This window comes from Moschus berezovskii, chromosome 23 (genome assembly GCF_049115385.1).
Source record: "Moschus berezovskii isolate FMDL1 chromosome 23, NW_MosBer_1.0, whole genome shotgun sequence".
Classification (NCBI taxonomy): domain Eukaryota; kingdom Metazoa; phylum Chordata; class Mammalia; order Artiodactyla; family Moschidae; genus Moschus; species Moschus berezovskii.
Genome location: NC_142482.1, coordinates 15,056,546 through 15,074,676, shown reverse-complemented (window position 1 = coordinate 15,074,676; position 18,131 = coordinate 15,056,546). Strand labels below are relative to the sequence as shown.

The 18,131-nt window shown below is 40.1% G+C and overlaps 1 protein-coding gene across 8 annotated transcripts in view; it reads left to right on the top strand.

The window, feature by feature from the left end:
- Positions 1–18,131, top strand: part of ZNF451 (zinc finger protein 451) — a 94,003-nt gene that overhangs the window by 15,988 nt on the left and 59,884 nt on the right. For 5 of the 8 annotated variants that reach the window (XR_008683229.2, XM_055405876.2, XM_055405879.2 and 2 more), the window contains exons 4-5: positions 12,884–13,003; positions 17,279–17,390. The exons of 2 other annotated variants lie outside the window; for them this stretch is intronic. Coding sequence is in view for 5 of the 6 variants with exons in the window: in XM_055405876.2 (XP_055261851.2) it covers positions 12,884–13,003; positions 17,279–17,390 (232 nt within the window). In the remaining variant the exon portion in view is untranslated. The remainder of the gene's footprint in view (positions 1–12,883; positions 13,004–17,278; positions 17,391–18,131) is intronic. One more of the 8 variants, XM_055405877.2, reaches the window with a different exon arrangement.

Genomic DNA, 18,131 nt, shown 5'->3' with positions numbered 1-18,131 from the left:
AGGATACACTTAATTGACTGGGATTCTGGTGAAGGTTAGAAATTAAGGGTTAGATCTTTGCAGAAATAGTTTAAAGACTGCAATAACTGAAAACTTTTTTTTTTTAATGGCGTGAGGCCTGTTTTGCCCAGACTTGCACTGTTCAGGTTTCCTTATCTTTTGAAATTTGCCATTCTTAATGGCTAGTCCCGTAATTGACTGTCAGATCTGTGTGCGTCTCCTGCCTGTCATTACCCACCCAGTTGTTTTTCCAGATATAACTAGTTTTGTAAACCATTAAAATATGTGGAATTTCTCTTCCTGGATGAGTGATGAGAATATTGTTATTAAGTCTTTCTTTCTTGTATTGATTAGTGGGGTGGTATTTTTGTACTACTTTTCATCTACTTGACTTTATAGGAATGAAAACCTTTTTTTAGTAGTGTTTGGTGCCATTGAGATATTACTGGAGATTATGTGTGTTTCTGGTGGGATATATCTGGAAGTGATCACAGGCCAAATATGTCCTTTGATGTTAGCACCTCAGTTATTCTTTGTATTGATCTTTTCTTCCCCTTTATGTAAACCTCTTCTTAAAAGGATGTCTGATCTTCCTTAATCTCTTGATGTAGATTATATTTTTTATTCTGCCAATCTATACTAACCAGGATTTTCATGTGGTTTTGTATGTTTAAATGAAATGCCTTTAGCATTATTTTAAGAGGTTTTCTAGTTCTCTCTTAAAAATGTCCTTTAAAAAAAAAAAAGAAAGAAAGTGTGCCAGTTCAGTCTCATACTATTTGGCTAGTGAACTTCCTCAGTTTTTAATGCCTTCTTATTTCCTGATAGTACTATTCTCTCATTTTTGTGTAGTCTTCACACACATGTATTGCTGTATGTAATTTGTGGTCAGTTGCATCTTTTCTCTCTTAACAGAAAGTTTAAGTTCATCACCATGAACTTATAGTACCGCTCTCACATATACTGTGTGTGTGTGTGTTGAGTGACCAAGTGTCCGACTCTTTGCAGCCCCATGGACAGTAGACCTCCAGGCTCCTGTCCGTGGGGATCCTCTGTCCAGACTCCTCTGTCCGGGCCATTTCCTTCTCCAGGGGATCTTCCTGACCCATGGGTTAAACCCGCCACTCCTGCATTGGCAGGCAGATTCTTTACTGCTGAACCACCAGGGAAGCCCTGACATATTTAATACCATATCTTAATCAGTTTTCTCTAGGTCGTAAACACTTTACTGGTTTTATCATGGTAACTGTCTATTTCAAATGATCTGTTGGATTTTCTGATGCCTTGTCAATTCAGTAAGAGTTCTCAGGTTGTCTGTAGTTTCTTTTAGGGCTTTGGAAATCTCTCAAGTTGCATTGTGTTTTCTAATATTTCTGAGTAGTATGTTTCTTGGTAGAAGTTTTATAAATGCATTGTATCTGGTAATTTAAAAAAATTCTTTGATCTTAAATGCTTCAAGTGTTATCTTGTAGGTTCTGTTGGTGGTCCCTTTGTAAGAATTTCATAGCTATTTTTTTCCCATGAGCTATCCTGTGCTTTCTGTTTTCTTTCATTACCCATAAAAGTGGCTCTCTCACAGCATTCAGTTTTAAGGGCTGCAGTTAGACCTCCTGTTAACTCTTGCTTTTATCTGTAATGTCTGTGTTTCACACTTCCTTGACCTGCTAAAAGAGTTATGCTTGAGATCCGTTTATCTATACTGCTTTTATTTAGTGAGGCAACAGTGGTGTGGGTGATGGGGAAAAAGACATTTTCCAAGTCACTAAATACAGTTTTAAATTTTCAGTTCCATTAAAACAAAACATTTAATCACAATAAGCTTCTTGCTTTCAAGTGTGTAGCCCATTCCCTTCTGCCTTGGGTAGAACACAGATAATTTGTGATTAGTATCATTTAGATTATTAGCACAGCTGGATGTGTGTTGCTTTGTCTAATGGCTTATAACAGCTCCTGTTTTCTTTAACTTTTGACAAAAGTTGTATTTGACATATATTGGAAGCTCCTTGATAGTATTGGGTCTAAAGTGTTGTCTTCCTGCCTGGGAAGGAAGTAGAGGGGGAACCTCCATCAGCAGAGCTTCTGTGTCCCAGGCACTGTGCTGGCCGCAGGGAACTCTTGAGGCAGAAATACACCCTTATTTTGCAGATTTCCTCAAGTGGAGAAGCTGAGCTTTGAGTTTCCGCTCTGTTCCTTCAAGTCTCAACTCAGCATTGTACTTGGTGGCCTCCGTTTGTTTTTCAAGGTGCCACTTAAAGTCTTAACCTCCCTGAGAAGCTAATTTGTCAAATAACTAGCCGCCTTCTTCCCTGGATTTTGTGTTTATGGCTGTACTGTCATCCCTTATAACTTGATGTCTTCATTAACTAATTCCTGGTTATTTCATTTACCTGATCAGAAACCTTGGCCATAGTGGACGGTCATGCTCACACTGAGGTTTCGCTGTGCTGGACTGAGATGGATCTGGATGAGTTGTCTTCTGTTTCGCAGATTCCTTATTTGTATCCCATTCATTGTCAGCACTGATCATCTCTGCCATGGTTCCTGATGCTGTTTTTTTCTTTGTTGTACCTTTTTTATTTGTTATACTCATTTTGTCTCAGATACACACTTAAAATTTTTAAAAACTGGTGTCTTGAGGATATTGGCTAAATGAAAGATGGTGGAATGATGTTAAGCATGTACTGTTTGAATTCCAGAGACCTTGATGTGAATATTAGTCAGTTATTCTCTGAGACTCAGTTTTCCTACTCTCAAATAAGATAATAATGCCTGGAAGTACTTTGGAAACTTCACAGCCTGATACAAATTGCCTTTCTTTAGTGGTATTACTGTTTTTGCCCACATTTATAGATTTCTCATAACTGTGGGATGGTATTGATACAGATTCTCTAGAAAGTGTATTTAATAGTATATAATAGTTCATGTCATCACACATGTTCCCCTTTTTATGGTTTTTTAAGGCTGAAATATTAAGCTGCATATTATACAAGTCTAACAATGGATTAAGGTATTAAGAGATGTATTTAAAGTAAAACAGTCTCTTAAGTGCAAGCTAAGAAATGGTCATAATCAACAATAAGAAAAAAAAAGAATGTAGAATGAAGAGCTAGGATGTGTACGTAAATGTGTACAATTTTTGATGGATGGTATTTTGTCTTTTTGTGTCTCTGATGGAAACAATCTTTTTATTTGTGAAACATCTTCAATACCTGCTATATGCAGGCAGACCCTGAGGAAGGTCTGTGGATACTGTGAGGTAATAAGAAATGGTATATTCTCTTCAGAAGAGAAGTAAATGCCAACACAATGTAATTGTCCTGTTAGAGGAATGCCTGTGGTAAGATTGGGGCAAAAGAGAGGGCTGTCTGGAGGGCTCAAGGAAACTTTTCTTTACCAGATGCTCGAGCTGAGGCTGGAATGTGACTAGAGAAGAGTGAGTGGGGCCAGTGGAGGAGCAGGAGCCAGGCATCAGGTGAAGGCGCCAGTTGTGTGCAGTGTGGGGAACACGGCGTCTCTGCTTTCAGAACCGTGGAGAACCGCCTTATGGGCACAGTTGGAGGAGATCGGGTTGAAGATAAATTCCCCATGAGAATGTATTGGTTCTTATGTGTTCAAAGTGTACTAAGCTGTATAGCTGTTACTTAATAAGGTCATCGAGGTAGTCTGTCTCGAAGTTTGTCACTATGGACATTTAATTTCTTTTCTCCCTTAGACTGAGCCGAAGGGAGGCTCTCAGATAGTGCAGCAGTTGCCCACCGGGGCTCTGGCGCTGACGGTGAGCAGCGGTGGGGATGGGCCGGGAGCCGCCCCTGGGGAGGCTGCCCTGTCCGTGTAGGCCGGCGCCTGCGGGGCTAGCTGGGGGCCACAGTCCGGGTGTGGCTTGGTCCCTGTGTGGCTTGCTCGCTGTGCCCTGGCCTGCAGGTGGCCTGAGGGTGCGCTTGGGGAGGGAATGTACTTCTTCAGAATGTAGCTTCGGGATCGATCTGAGGTCTAGTGTTGCAGCAGGGACTGAGCCTTGTGCCAGAGGCATCTCCAGCAGCACCTGGAGGACACTCTGTCAGCTTCCTTTTTGTCTTTTCCTCTGCTTTTAATTTCTTTCCCTGTTCTGGTTGCCCCTTTGACCTTTTTCTCCTCTCCTCAGTTCTTCCTTTTCAGTACAGCGCCAGAGGTAGAGCATTGGCCCTCAGGATTGAAGCATTGTTAACTCCCTTTTGCTTTGTTACATCTTCATAGAAGGAGGTGCTTAAAAATTCTCCTAAGTTTTGAGGTGGTTTTTGGGGGGATTGTGGGGTGGGTCCTGTATCAAAAGAGAATCAATCATTCTTCCTGGGAGGGGAATTTTATAAATACAGATACTGGTGATTAACCAAAAGACAAGGTAGGAAGAAGCTTATTGACCAGGTTTGATAGTACTGGCCTTCTTCACCGAGTAGTACTTTACAGAATATGGTGTATCTGTATGTGTGTTTTAAAACTTGTTCATATAAGGCGTGTGTTCCATGTACTTTGTACACAATAATTTGGGGGTGGGAAGAAAGTTGCTTTGTACAACAGGATTGTTTCTTGGGTTTAAAGCTTTGCTGCTGGAGTTGGTAAATAAATACTGTACTGCTTTGCTGTGTTTATTTCTTCTGCTCTGTCGGTATTTGAATATAACATTCTTGAGAAAAATTGTTGCTTTTCAAGATGTTATTTGGGAGTATAGCTTCAGGTACAAGCTAGGTACAAGGGGATTCTGGTAAACAGAACTTCCTCTGGGAGTGTAAAGCTCATGAGACCAAACCATGGACCCAAACTTTGAAGGATTGACCAGTGAGAAGCAGGCTTTGAAATTGGAGTTTGTGTGAAGTAAGGCATTGTTTCAGGAATTCTGTTCAGCCTGTTGAACTGAGAATGACTTGCCCTAATTCCTGATTAATGTCTGTTTTTGTTATGTTTGGGCAATAATGTAATGCACTCATTGTACTTCCAGAGACGAAAAGAAACCTGAAGGGAAAAAGTTAAATACAGTTTACTAAGAAGATTATGTTCCTTTTAGAGACAAAATTTCCACCTGCTTTATGAAGGATAGATGTTAAACTTACATTTTTAAAAGGTAAAGCGTAGTGATTTAAACCAAATCCATTGCATTTCCCCTGGGGAAGGAAATGGCCACCCACTCCTGTATTCTTGCCTAGAGAATCCTTTGGAGAGAGGAGCCTGGTGGGCTGCTGTTCATAGGGTCGCACAGAGTCGACACAACTGAAACGACTTAGCATGCATGCATGCATTGCATTTCCAAACAGAAGGTTGAGATCTTCAACACTTTTTGTCTTTATACAGTGTTGTTCGTTAACGTTAACAATTTTATTGCATATTCTGATGTAGAAATATTTGAAAACAGTTTAAAAAAGGAAAAAGTCCCTCTAGACAGAAATAAGTGCTGTTAACATTTTGATTTTTAGCTTTCTAGATTTGGTTGCTTCTAAGTATTTTTACCAAAAATAGGATCATTTTCATTTTAAAACTAATACAAGTGATAAGAAAGAAATTGAAATATATATATATATTGTAGCTTCCATGGAAAAGTGGGATTTTTGTGCCATGGCATTTGCCTATTTAATGATTTTGTATGCATTTTATGGTTTATATAGTGGTCACAGTTTCATAGCAATGCTAGAAATTTTAAGTTACCAGGAAATTTTTGTTAGCTCATTAAACTGATTAGTATATGAAAGTATTAATTTCTTTGGTAAAATTTTTGCCTAAATAGTGGGATTCTCATGGGACATGATTCCAATGATCTTTTATGAGCTAAGTTCATAAAAGTTATGAGTTCATGGTCAGAACTGATTTCAAGTTCAGCTGAACTGATTTCAAGTTTGAAGTAGTGTATTTATCTGTAGCATAAAGAAAGATCAGGACAATGTAGCTAGTTTTTCACAAGGTTTAGTTCAGTTCAGTCGCTCAGTTGTGACCGACTCTTTGCGACCCCATGAATCACAGCACGCCAGGCCTCCCTGTCCATCACCAACTCGCGGAGTTCACTCAAACTCGTGTCCATCGAGTCAGTGATGCCATCCAGCCATCTCATTCTCTGTCGTCCCCTTCTCCTCAAGTTTATTCAATAAGGAGACTTCTAAGGGAGGTTTTGAAGTATTAGCTTGAATTTGTGTCTTCATTCTTATGAAATAAAGACACAAATTGATACTGGTTCCCTTTTGAAAATGCCCTTACTTGACAAAATGTGCTCAGTCCTGTCCAACTCTTTGTGACCACATAGATTGTAGCTTATCAGGCTCCTCTGTCCATGGAATTTTTTAGGCAAGAATACTGGAGTGGGTTACCATTTCCTATTCCAGGATACCTTCCCGGCCCAGGGACCACCCTGTGTCTCTTGCACCTCCTGCACTGACAGGCAGCCCCTTTACCACTGTACTCTGTTAGCCAGGAGAGAGGAGGGACGTGGCAGAAGGAGGGACCCCGCCGTCAGGCTTTGCTCCCTCCCTCGCCCCTGCCCGAGTTAGGAGACCCACCACTGAACCCCACTACTGCAGATCAGATGTCAGGAGAAAGCCCTCTTCCTGTCCTGCCCAGTCTGTAAGTTTTTAGACTTGGAATTTTGACGGTAACTACCAAACTCCATTAAAAGATAAACATTATCCTCTAGAGCAGAATTCTTGCTTACTGTCTCCTGTATAGGCTTATCTTTTGTGGATATGTGCACTCAGATTTTGGAGAAGGAAATGGCAGCCCACTCCAGTGTTCTTGCCTGGAGAATCCCAGAGACGGCGGAGCCTGGTGGGCTACCATCTATGGGGTCGCACAGAGTCGGACACGACTGAAGTGACTTAGCAGCAGCCCTCAGATTTAACCTACTGGTTAAATCTTTTTATCCTTTGCTGCCATTCTAGGACACAACTCAGATTTGCTTTGTGTGTAAGAGGTCTCCTAGTGTCGAGGGTTGAGCGTAGACGGGCTGCGGGGAAGGCCGTGGAACCCGGCGTCCGAGACTCTGCAGCCGTCTTTCTTCCTTCCCCACTTCCTCATTGTGTAACCTTCCGACTCCTCCATGGATTTGTATGTCAGACTGTGTCATTGGAATCATACCTCTGGTTCTCACTTTTTAAAACCATTTTAGTTTAAAAAAAATTTTCATAGGGACTAACTAGAATTTGCTTTTTATGGTGTTACAACTTTCTTAATTCTGTTAGGACCCTACACAGCTTCCCCAGCGGGAGGGGGTCAGTATGAAAGAATAACTGACTCAGATGTAAGGTATTGACAAACAGGGACTTTCCTGGTGGTCCATTGGTTAAGATGCCCCGCTACCACTTCAGGGGCACGGGTTTGATCCCTAGAAACAGATCCTGTGTGCCATGTGGCACAGCCAAAAGTCTTTATATATAAGCGTATAGAGACCCTCCCTTCCTAGTATATTTCATAGGACTTTTCTTTCCTGTGCATCTCCCCCCAAATAGCACAATGGATACACTTTCTTGCTGATAATTTGCTATCATTGTGGACTCTAATGTTACTCTGTGCTGCTGCTGCTGCTAAGTCGCTTCAGTCGTGTCCTACTCTGCAACCCCATAGACGGCAGCCCACCATCCCTGGGATTTTCCAGGCAAGAATACTGGAGTGGGTTGTCATTTCCTTCTCCAGTGCATGAAAGTGAAAAGTGAAAGTGAAGTCGCTCAGTCGTGTCCAACTCTTAGCGACCCCATGGATTGCAGCCCACCAGGCTCCTCCGTTCATGGGATTTTCCAGCAAAGAGTACCGAGTGGGTTGCCATGGCCTTCTCGATGTTACTCTGTAGTAGTATTTAATATAGAAGTTAATCCAGGGTAATCACAGCAAGTGCTTCAAGAAGGATAACTGAGAATCTACAGCTGTGAATAACTTTCTCAATGAAACGTAAAGCACATTGTTCTTACCAGAGCCAGTTCTATTTCTAGTTTGAGAAGTTACATATCTGAAAGCCTGACCTTTCTTAGAAAAGTCTCCAAGGGCCTAAACACTTCTTTAGACTATAGGATTTGGGGGAGACTGCCAAATCTAGCCAAAGAAGAGTCCTGGAATTTTGTGAGTTCACCTTAAATTGCAGGCATTGTGGCACTAATGGAATGGTGGGAATTCCCAAACTGAAGAGTCTATTAGTCCCTATTCATCTTAGTTCTACAGGAAATGTTTAAGACATTTTCATCTAGCCTGAAATTAGTTCAGTTTCTGCCCATGTGCCTGATGATACTGAAGCTTTGGTTCTGCAGTTGGGTCAGGTGGCCTGCAGTAAGTTTTTCCCCCCTGAGTTCTGATCATTTAAAATTTATTTCTGAACCTATTGAATCTTTGGATTACCTGTTAAACTTCTGTCCCAAATAAGGCCTTCTCTGATCTAATGGGTGAATTCCCTAGCATGCATTTTAATATCAGCGTTCCCTCTGTTGTTTCAATGCTGGTGGTTCTCCCAGAAGCACAGAAGAGTGGGATTAAGTGAGATCCAGCCCTCGTCTTGGATCACTAACCACGGAAATCCCTGGGACTTGGCTTTCTGGAGAGAGTGGGTGTTCGTAGATGACCCACTCATGCCTGGCTTTAACCAACAACCTTGATCCCCAAACCCAAGTTTGTGGTAGAAAAGTATCAAATGAATATCACCCTGCTGCAGGTGGTTTGTTTCTTTACCCATTAGGAGAAAACATTCTTGTTTAAAGTACTTCCATTTTATCATTTTTAAATGCAAAGATTTCAAAGTTGAAGTTCTTCCTTTCTCTAGCTACCATTTCTTTTCATCTACTCCCAACAGATTATCTCCCAGATCTGCTTTTCTGCTTTCTTTTTTGAAAGTTTTTTTTTTTTAATGTGGACCATTTTTATAGGCTTTATTGAATTTGTTATAGTATTGCTTCTGTTGTTTATGTTTTGGGTTTTTGGCCATGAGGCCTGTCGGATCTTAGCTCTCTGACCAGAGATCCAGCCCACACCCCCTGCATTGTCCTCTGACTTGTGAAGGGACATTTTGAAGTTGGTAGGATGCCACCTACTATCTGGTGCAGTGCTATGGCCAAGGGGGACGACTCCCACCCAGAGTGATCCTGTGAACAGTCTTTATTGCAAAGATGTAGCCTTCACAGAAATCCCAGTCAATCTTGTTATATATGTTCACTTCAGTGGAACTCCTGTGTGCTTGCAAAATCACACCTGCTGCTTGATTTGGTTGATGTAACTCTATCCCACTTTAGATAAAGTTTGGTTTGTACGTGTGTAACTAATATCTTACTAAACCAATCTTTCTGGTAGAAAACATTTTTAATAGAGTTTATTTTTTAAGAAAACTTTTATTTTAGATTCACAGCAAAAAAAGAGGAAGAGACTTCCTATATGCCTCTGCCCACAGTGTATAGCTTCCCTCACTATCAACTTCCCCCAACATAGTGGTACATTTGGAATAATCAGTGAGCCTGTTGTTGACACATTATCACCCAAAGTCCAGGGTTCACTCTTGGAGTTATACATTATGTGAGTTTGAACAAATGTAGTAAGATACCTACCTGTATAGTGTCATACTGAATAAATTTTCTACCCTAAAAATCCTCTGTACTCTGCCAGTTCATCCCTCCCCCTCCCGTTCCCCCTGGCAACCACTGATTTTTTTTTTTATTGTCACTATAGATTTGCCTTTTCCAGGATGCCCATATAGTTGGAACCATAGAGTATGTGGTTTTTCCAGATTGGCTGCTTTCATTTAGGAATATGTATTTAGGTATTCTTTCATTTAGGAATATGTACTTAGGTATTCGTCCACGTCTGTTAAAGATTTGGTAGCTCATTTCTGTTTTGTTGTTCAGTCGCTTGGTCATGTTCGACTGTGACCCCACGGACTGTAGCACGCCAGGCTTCCCTGTCCTTCACCATCTCCTGGAGCTTGCTCAAACTCGTGTTCCTTGAGTCGGTGATGCCATCCAACCAGTGTTGGTGAGGCCATTGTCCTCTGTCATCCCCTTCTCCTCTGGCCTTCAGTCTTTCCCAGCATCAGTGTCTTTCCTAATGAGTCAGCTCTTTGCATCAGGTGGCGAAAGTATTGGAGCTTCAGCATCAGTCCTTCTAATGAGTATTAATTTCTTTTTAGCAGTGAATAATACTCCATTATCTGGATATATACAGTTATCCATTTACTTACTGAAGGTGCTTGGTTGCTTCCAAGGTTATGAATAAAACTGCTGTAAATGTCTCATTACACAGGTTACTTCACCCCTAACTACTGTTTGGTTTATTAGCATGTTGTTTTCTTAGGAAAAGCATGTCATCTGCAAAGAAAGGTTTTATTTCTTCCTTGATTTGTGATTTGGTGTCTGCTGTTACTTTGGGGAAATTCGTGGTTGTTATTGCTTCAAATATTTCCTTTTTCTTTCTCCTGGCATTCCCATTATGCATTTGCTACATCTTTCGTAACAGTTCTCATGTGTGTGCTATGCTTAGTTGCTCAGTTGTGTCTGACTCTTTGCGACCCCATGGACTGTGTTGCTCAGTCATGTGATCCCATGTGATGTGTTCCTATTTGTGATCCATGGACAGTAGTCTGCCAGGCTTCTCTGTCCGTGGGGATTCTGCAGGCAAGAATACTGGAGTGGGTTGCCATGCCCTCCTCCAGGTGATCTTCCCAACCCAGGGATCAAACCCAGGTCTCCCGCATTGCAGGTGAACTCTTTACGATCTGAGCCACCAGGGAAGCCCAACAGTTCTTATATATATATGTTTTTTCTTTTTCAGTTTTTTTTCCTCCGTCTTCCAGTTTTGGAAGTTTCTGTTGACATACTCTCAGCTTCAGAGATTTTTTCCTTTGGTGGTGTGCAGTCTGTGGTGAGCCATCAAAGGCACTATTCACGTGTGTTGTGGTGTTTTGATGTCTTGATTTCTTTTTGGTTCTCTTTTAGGATTTCCATCTCTCTTACATTACGCATCTGTTCTTGCATGTTGCCTGCTTTTTCCATTAGGTCTCTCAGCATAGTAATCTTGGTAGTTTTAAATTACTGGTCTGATAATTCCAACATCCGTACCAGCTCTGCCATTCTTTGCTTGCTCTTCAAACTGTATTTCTGCCCTTTGGTATCCTTGTTTTTTCATGTTGAAAGTGGACATGCTGTCCTAGATAAAGGAGCTGCAGTAAACATAAGGGTAGTGCTCTGTATGACTGGTCTCAGCCTCGGAGAGCTTGTGTCCCTGGACTGGAACCATGTCCGGGCTTCCCAGGCCTTCCACTCTCCCGGGAGGATGGCTGTTTCCTGTCTTTCAGGTTGTAGTTTCTCACGAAGTAGTTTCTCTGAAGGGTGCACATCAGTAAGAACTTAATGCTCTTGACATATTTCAAAGTACTCACCTTTTTCTCCCCCCTACTACATGATGGGATTTTTCTTCAGTCATCACTGAAAACTTGGTAAAGCTTCTGAAGGAACTCACAAGAGGGTGAGGTCCTCCCATGACTGAGTTCCTCTGGCATTTAAGTCTGGTTGAAATCACCGACTCTGTGGACATGAGTTTGGGTGAACTCCGGGAGTTGGTGATGGACAGGGAGGCCTGGCGTGCTGTGATTCATGGGGTCGCGGAGAGTCGGACACAACTGAGCGACTGAACTGAACTGAACTGAAACTTGTCCACACTGAGCTCCCAGCGCCTGGTCAGTTCCAGTCCAGGTCCCCACACCAGCACTGGTCCCACTGAGGTTTCCATGCATGGGTTTCTGCTCCACTCAGTTGACTAAACAGTTCATTGAAGCTTTTTACTTGTTATAATTGAGTGGTGACTTCTAAGCTTCTTCCTTGTATGTTGGGCCAGAAAACAGAAATTAGATCATTTCTTTTTAATCAGTAATTTCTCTTATATACATACTGTCCAGAAATTGCTGAAAATCCAGAGCCAAGAGTGTTTGTGCTGTCAAACCTTTTAGTGGGTGGACTAATGGCTCAAGATTACCTTACAGGCTCAGAGCAAAACAGAGCCAAACTTTTCAGTATCCAGATGGTTATAAAGGAAATAAAGATGGGACTTCTCTAGTAGTCCAGTGGTTAAGAATCCGCCTTGGAATGCAAGGGACACCGTTCTGGGAAGATCCCACATGGCACAGAGCAGCTAAGCCCATGGGCCACAACTACTGCAGCCTGAACTCTAGAGCCCCCGAGCTGCACCTGTGGAGGCCGTGTGCTGCAGCTGCTGAAGCCCTCTCGCCTGAGAGCCTGTCCTCAGTAAGAGTAGCCCCCACTTGCCGCAACTAGAGAAAGCCCATGTGCAGCAACAAAGACCCACTGCAGCCAAAAAATAAATGAATAAACCTAAAAAGAGAAGGATATAGGATGATTGATAGGTTATGTAACTTTGTGAAAATCAGAGTTGCTGGTAGGCGATTAGCTGTCCTGCAGACTACCACAATTTAAACATAAACAAGACAAGTTCTTAGAAATTTGGTAGTATTAAAAGTAAATAGTTCCTTAATCAACAAGGACCTACTGTGTAACACAGGGAACTCAATATTCTGTAACAACCTATATGGAAAAAAGAATCTGAAAAGAATTGATACATGTATCTGTGTAAATGAATCACTTTGTTGTATACCTGAAACTAACACAACATTGTAAATTACCTGTGCCCCAATATAGAATAAAACTTAAATTTAAAAAAGTAAGTGGTTCTTTTTATTTTTTTGGCTGCACTACATGGCATGCAGAATCTTAGCTTCCTGACTGGGAATCAAACCCATGCCCACTACAGTGGAAGCACAGAGTCTTAACCATTAGACTGCCAGGGTTCGGTAAATGGTTCTTTAGTATAGTAACTCTTTGGTAAATGGATATATGTAATCCCAAAGCTAATTTTGTTAGCTAAAAGGACTGAAAATTGTTTTCAATTATAGGATAAGCATAAAGACCATATTGACCATCAGAAGGATAAAGTCGCCTTAACTCTGGCACGCCTAGCCCGCCATGTTGAAGTGGAGAAACAGCAGAAAGAAGAAAAGAATAGGGCATTCAGGGTATGTGGCTGCTTTCATTGATGTTTTACCAGATTATAGAATTGTTTGTAAGAAAGTTAAGTAGACACTTAAATAATCAAAAGATAAATAATTGGATACAAGTTCAGCATGAAATCTGCATAGCTCACTGATTTAGTAGTAGTTCATGATGGCTTTTTATATCTGTTTTTGTTTGTTGGATTTTGATCATATATGTATACAGACCAAAAAAAAGAAAAAATAGACTTGAGTGGACTTTATTTTGGGAATTTAAACTCATGGGATTATATAAATTTCTAGTTACTTTATCACAGTTTATCAGGGCTTCTGTATACAAGCTGTTGAAAGGTTATTTTCTACGCAGTAGAGCCAGACCTCTTTCACTTCAACCTCTTCCTTTGATTATTCAATTAGGGCAGTAGAAGATGAAGCCTGATTTAGAATCTTGGATGATATAAACCTTTTCCAAGGTTACCAAATGAAATTACCTTAGAGAACTCTCCCAATACTGCCAAATGTCTGTTAGGAGTAAAATCTTGGCCAGTTGGGTAAAAAAACTTCCTATTGGGAGTTTAAAAATGGAAATACAAATCACTGCATAATTTTACCAAGTATGTTTTTGCTTCCTTGTTCCATTGGTTATTATAAAGGAATTTATATATTTCTGTCGCCTTTGTTTTAGTATCTCCTAATCTAATGTAAAATACCTTAATCTTTAAATTTAGAAGTACCTTTGTTTGGGGACTTTTATTAATACTTTATAATGTAATACAAGTTAAACTAGAGCATAGTATTCTAATTGTATGTTTAAAATGTTTAATACATTAGTGATTTTTTCTTTAAAAAAAGATGGTTTCTTTCCTGGCAGAGACACTATTCATTTTTAAGGAAACTTCTTTCCACAAATCACATTAAGTGTGTGTGTACGGGGAAAGTCTCTGAGAGAGGAGCGGTTATCAAGTTGTCCTCCTTTCTGCCATTTCCTCAGTGATGAGCACTGCTTTCCTGACGAGTTCAGAGTAGTTGCTGTGACAACAAGGGTTTTTCTCAAGGGTAGTTTCAGCTTTTACCTATGCAAACGTTCATTCACTGTATTAAAGACTTTACCTTGTTGTTGGAGAAAGTTTTTTAAGACTTTGAAATTCTTGTTTACCCAATTTTAAAGAATACATTTTTCTAGATTTCTTTCTTAGAGAGAAATTGACTCACACAGGTTCTTTAGCTCCTTGCTTGCTGTCCATTCATGATTTTTTGAAAATTTGGTTCTCCTTATATATAACTTATTTAAAAAAAAACTATCGATAGATGACAGAAAACAAAAACAAAGCAAACTACCTAGAAAGATAATAAAACGAATTCTTGAAGAATTGTAGTAGGTGTTAACTGTGACTACAAGATATAGTAGAAAATATCTTCCAGCTCTTCTAGGCCTTTTGATTTTTGGTGTGTCACTATTAAAGTGGATTGTCCATCTTTTTTGACGGAAAAGTTTTTTAAAAAATAAAATCTCTTAAAATCTGCACTGAATAAATCACTTTCAGAGATAATGTGTTGTGCTTGACTAGTTGACCAGTTACCAGCTTTGCTTGTTGATATTCCAGGAGTTAAAATGACTCGCAAGAGGGGTTGTCCCCCTAACGTGTAGGAATAGCTGTATAATGCATTTTAGCATCCTTGGAGAATTAGTACTCTATTGTGTAGCTGATTTTTTTTCAGATTACCGTCTTGACTCTCCCTGTCCCCATCTTACCTGTGCTGATAGAAGATCCTGTTACATTGTTAACAAGGTCGTTCAGTATCCTGCTCTGTTTCTTGCAAATATAGTGTTTGTGGCTTTGTAATTTCTTCTTAAGGATATAAAAACCTTTTTGAGATACAGTGTGGTACACTGGTTAAGTGGATGAGTTCTAGAATCAGGTTAGAGAATGAGAGTTTAAATCCTGGCATTGTTATTTGTCCTTGCGCAATTTATTTGAACTTCCTATGCCTCCGTTTTCCCATTATAAAATGGGAACAATACTGGTACCCATCTTACAGAGTTGTTGAGAGAATTAGATCTAAGATGCTTTTAGAATTGTGCCTGGCACATGGTAAGTGGTTAATAAATGTTAATTGGTATTAGGTTGGTGCAAAAGTAATTGCAGTTTTGCATTGTTGAACTTTGCCTTTTGATATTGAAATACATTCTTAAATGTGGTTATGTTATGCATCATTTTAATGCACATTTCTTGCTGTATTTTTTTCTGATATCTTACTGTTTATTTTATATGTATTTTAGACTGGAAAATGATATTAGACTAAAAGCAAATTCAGGTGATTTTCTTACTCGAGTTCAAAATGGTTCATTAAGCAGCAGAGACAATTCGCAGTATCAGCAATGCATTTGGCCCAGGAACTGCTAATGAACGTATAGTGCAGTGCTGATTCAAGAAGTTTTGCAAAGAAGACCAGAGCCTTGAAGATGAGGAGCATAGTGGCCAGCCAACAGAAGTTGACAGTGACCAGCTGAGAGCCTTTATTGAAGCTGATCCTCTTACAGCTACGCAGGAAGTTGCTGAAGAGCTCAACATTGACAGTTTTATGGTCGTTCAGCATTTGAAGCAAATTGAAAAAGCTCAGTAAAGTGGGTGCCTTGTGAGCTGACCAAATTAAAAAAAATCGTTGTTTTGAAGTATCTTCTCTTATTCTACACAATAACAATGAATCACTTCTTGAATGGATTATGACATGCGATGAAAAGTGGATTTTTATGACAACCAGTGACAACCAGCCCAGTGGTTGGGCTGAGAGCAGCTCCAAAGCACTTCCCAAAGTCAAACTTGCACCAAAAAAAGGTCATAATCACTATTTGGTGGTCTGCTGCCAGTCTGATCCACTACAGCTTTCTGAATCCCAGTGAAACCTTCCATCTGAGAATATGCTTAGCAAATCAATGAGATGCACAGAAAACTTCAGTGCCTGGCACCAGCATTGGCCCAGTTCTTCTCCATGACAGCACTGGACTACACATTGCACAACCAACACTTCAAAAGTTGAACTAATTGGGCTACAGAGTTTTGCCTCATCCACCATATTCACCTGATGTCTCATCAACCGACCACCACTTTCTTCAAGCATCTCTACAACTTTTTGCAGCGAAAACGCTTCCACAACAGCAGGAGGCAGAAAATGTTTCCCAAGAGTTCGTTGAATCCCAAAGCATGGATTTTTACACTACAGGAATAGACAGACATTTCTTATTGGCAAAAATGTGTTGATTGTAATGGTTCCCATTTTGATTAATAAAGATGTGTTGAGCCTAGTTATAATGATTTAAAATTCATGGTCTGACACCACAATTACTTTTGTACCAACCTATAGATACAGCATGATTAGAGCATGCAAATAGATTTATCAGTAACATAACTAGAAAGATTTAGAGACTGTAAAAGTCTAAAGCATCTAGTTTAGTAGTTGGCACTGGCCCACTGCCTGTTTTTGTAAATAAAGTTTTATTGGAACAGTCATGCCCATTTGTTTACATATTATCTATGGCTGCTTTTGTGCTGGAGCAGCAGAGTTGAGTAGTTGCAAAAGAGACTATATGGGCTGCAGAGCCTTAAATATTTATCCTGTGGCCCTTTATGGAAAAAATCTGCCAGTCTTTGATCTGGATGCAGTAGGTGTTTTCTGCTGGTACATATTAAGTACTAATGAGTGTCTGCTCTTACACCGTTCATTGAACAGATATTTAATAGGCTTCTATATACTTCAGACTTCATGTGGAAAATTTGAAAAAAGTGTTTTAAAATGTGAAGATGAAAATAATCATTCATATTTCCATTCCAGAGATAACCATTGACATTTATCATATTTATCTTCTGTTTTTTTCCCTCTCTGCAGGCAGAGTTACATATAACTTGAAATAATCTTTGCTTATATTTGACCTTATTCATTTAATACTATTTGGTAACATACTTGATATCAAAAGTATACTCCTGATTCATTGAAAAGTTTGGTTAGTGTTTCTGATGACTTTCATGAAATGTACACACCATAATTTACTTAAACAGTACCCTATTTTTGGAGATTAAGTTGTTGCAAACTTTGTGCAAATATAGATGACATTGGGATCAACATCTTATTTAGAGTAGGAAACTTTGGTTTGACTTAGCTCCTTAGGATAGAGTTCTAGACTTGGAGTTACAGGGGTAAAGATAATTAGTATTTTCTGATCACTGTTGTGACAAAATCATTTTCTGAAGGAAACAAGATCAGTAATCACAGTTTAATTGATTTTTTTCTTAATATCTTTAGGAAAAAATCGATTTTCAGCATGCTCATGGGTTACAGGAATTGGAATTTATTCGAGGACATTCTGATACAGAAGCAGCAAGACTGTGTGTGGACCAGTGGTTAAAAATGCCAGGTATTCTTTAGAGATCAGAGGCTTCCCTGAAGCCTTAAGGCATTGTGTCTGTTTATTCAGTTGCTAGTAAGTATATAAAGTATTGAAATTTACTTAACTGGAGGCCTGCTTTACCTACCAGTTGTCTTCCTATTTTGGCAAAAGTGTATTTTGAATAAAAGTAATCCTTGAGCTGATTAGATATTGCTCATTTATTCATTCATGTGTGTCCTACATGAAATAGTAATATGTGAGGCGATGTGAGGGTGTGTAACAGGTTATTTGAGGCCAGGATTCTGTAAGGAAATGGAATTTAAGCTGAGGTGGAAAAGATTAGCATTTACTTATTTATTTGTCTATGTAACCTATGTAGATATTCTGTTGGAAGTGTCGACATGGGCAGCTCATCTAAAGCAGTGGGTAGCTTCTTCATTACTAACTCTACAGACCTGAGATTCCTGGAAGAGTCACTGTGGAGCGTTTTTCTTCCACCAGATAATTTGGTAAAATTTTTGAGTCAGTAGGACAGTCCCTTGGGGCTTCCCTGGTGGCTCAGACAGTAAAGAATCTGCCTGCAATGTGGGAGACCTGGATTCGATCCCTGGGTTGGGAAGATCCCTTGGAGAAGGGAATAGCAACGCACTCCAGTATTCTTGCCTGGAGAATCCCGTGGACAGTGGAGCCTGGCGGGCTACAGTCCGTGGGGTTGCAAAGAGTTGGACATGACTGAGCAACTAACACTTTCAGGATAGTCCCATCGTG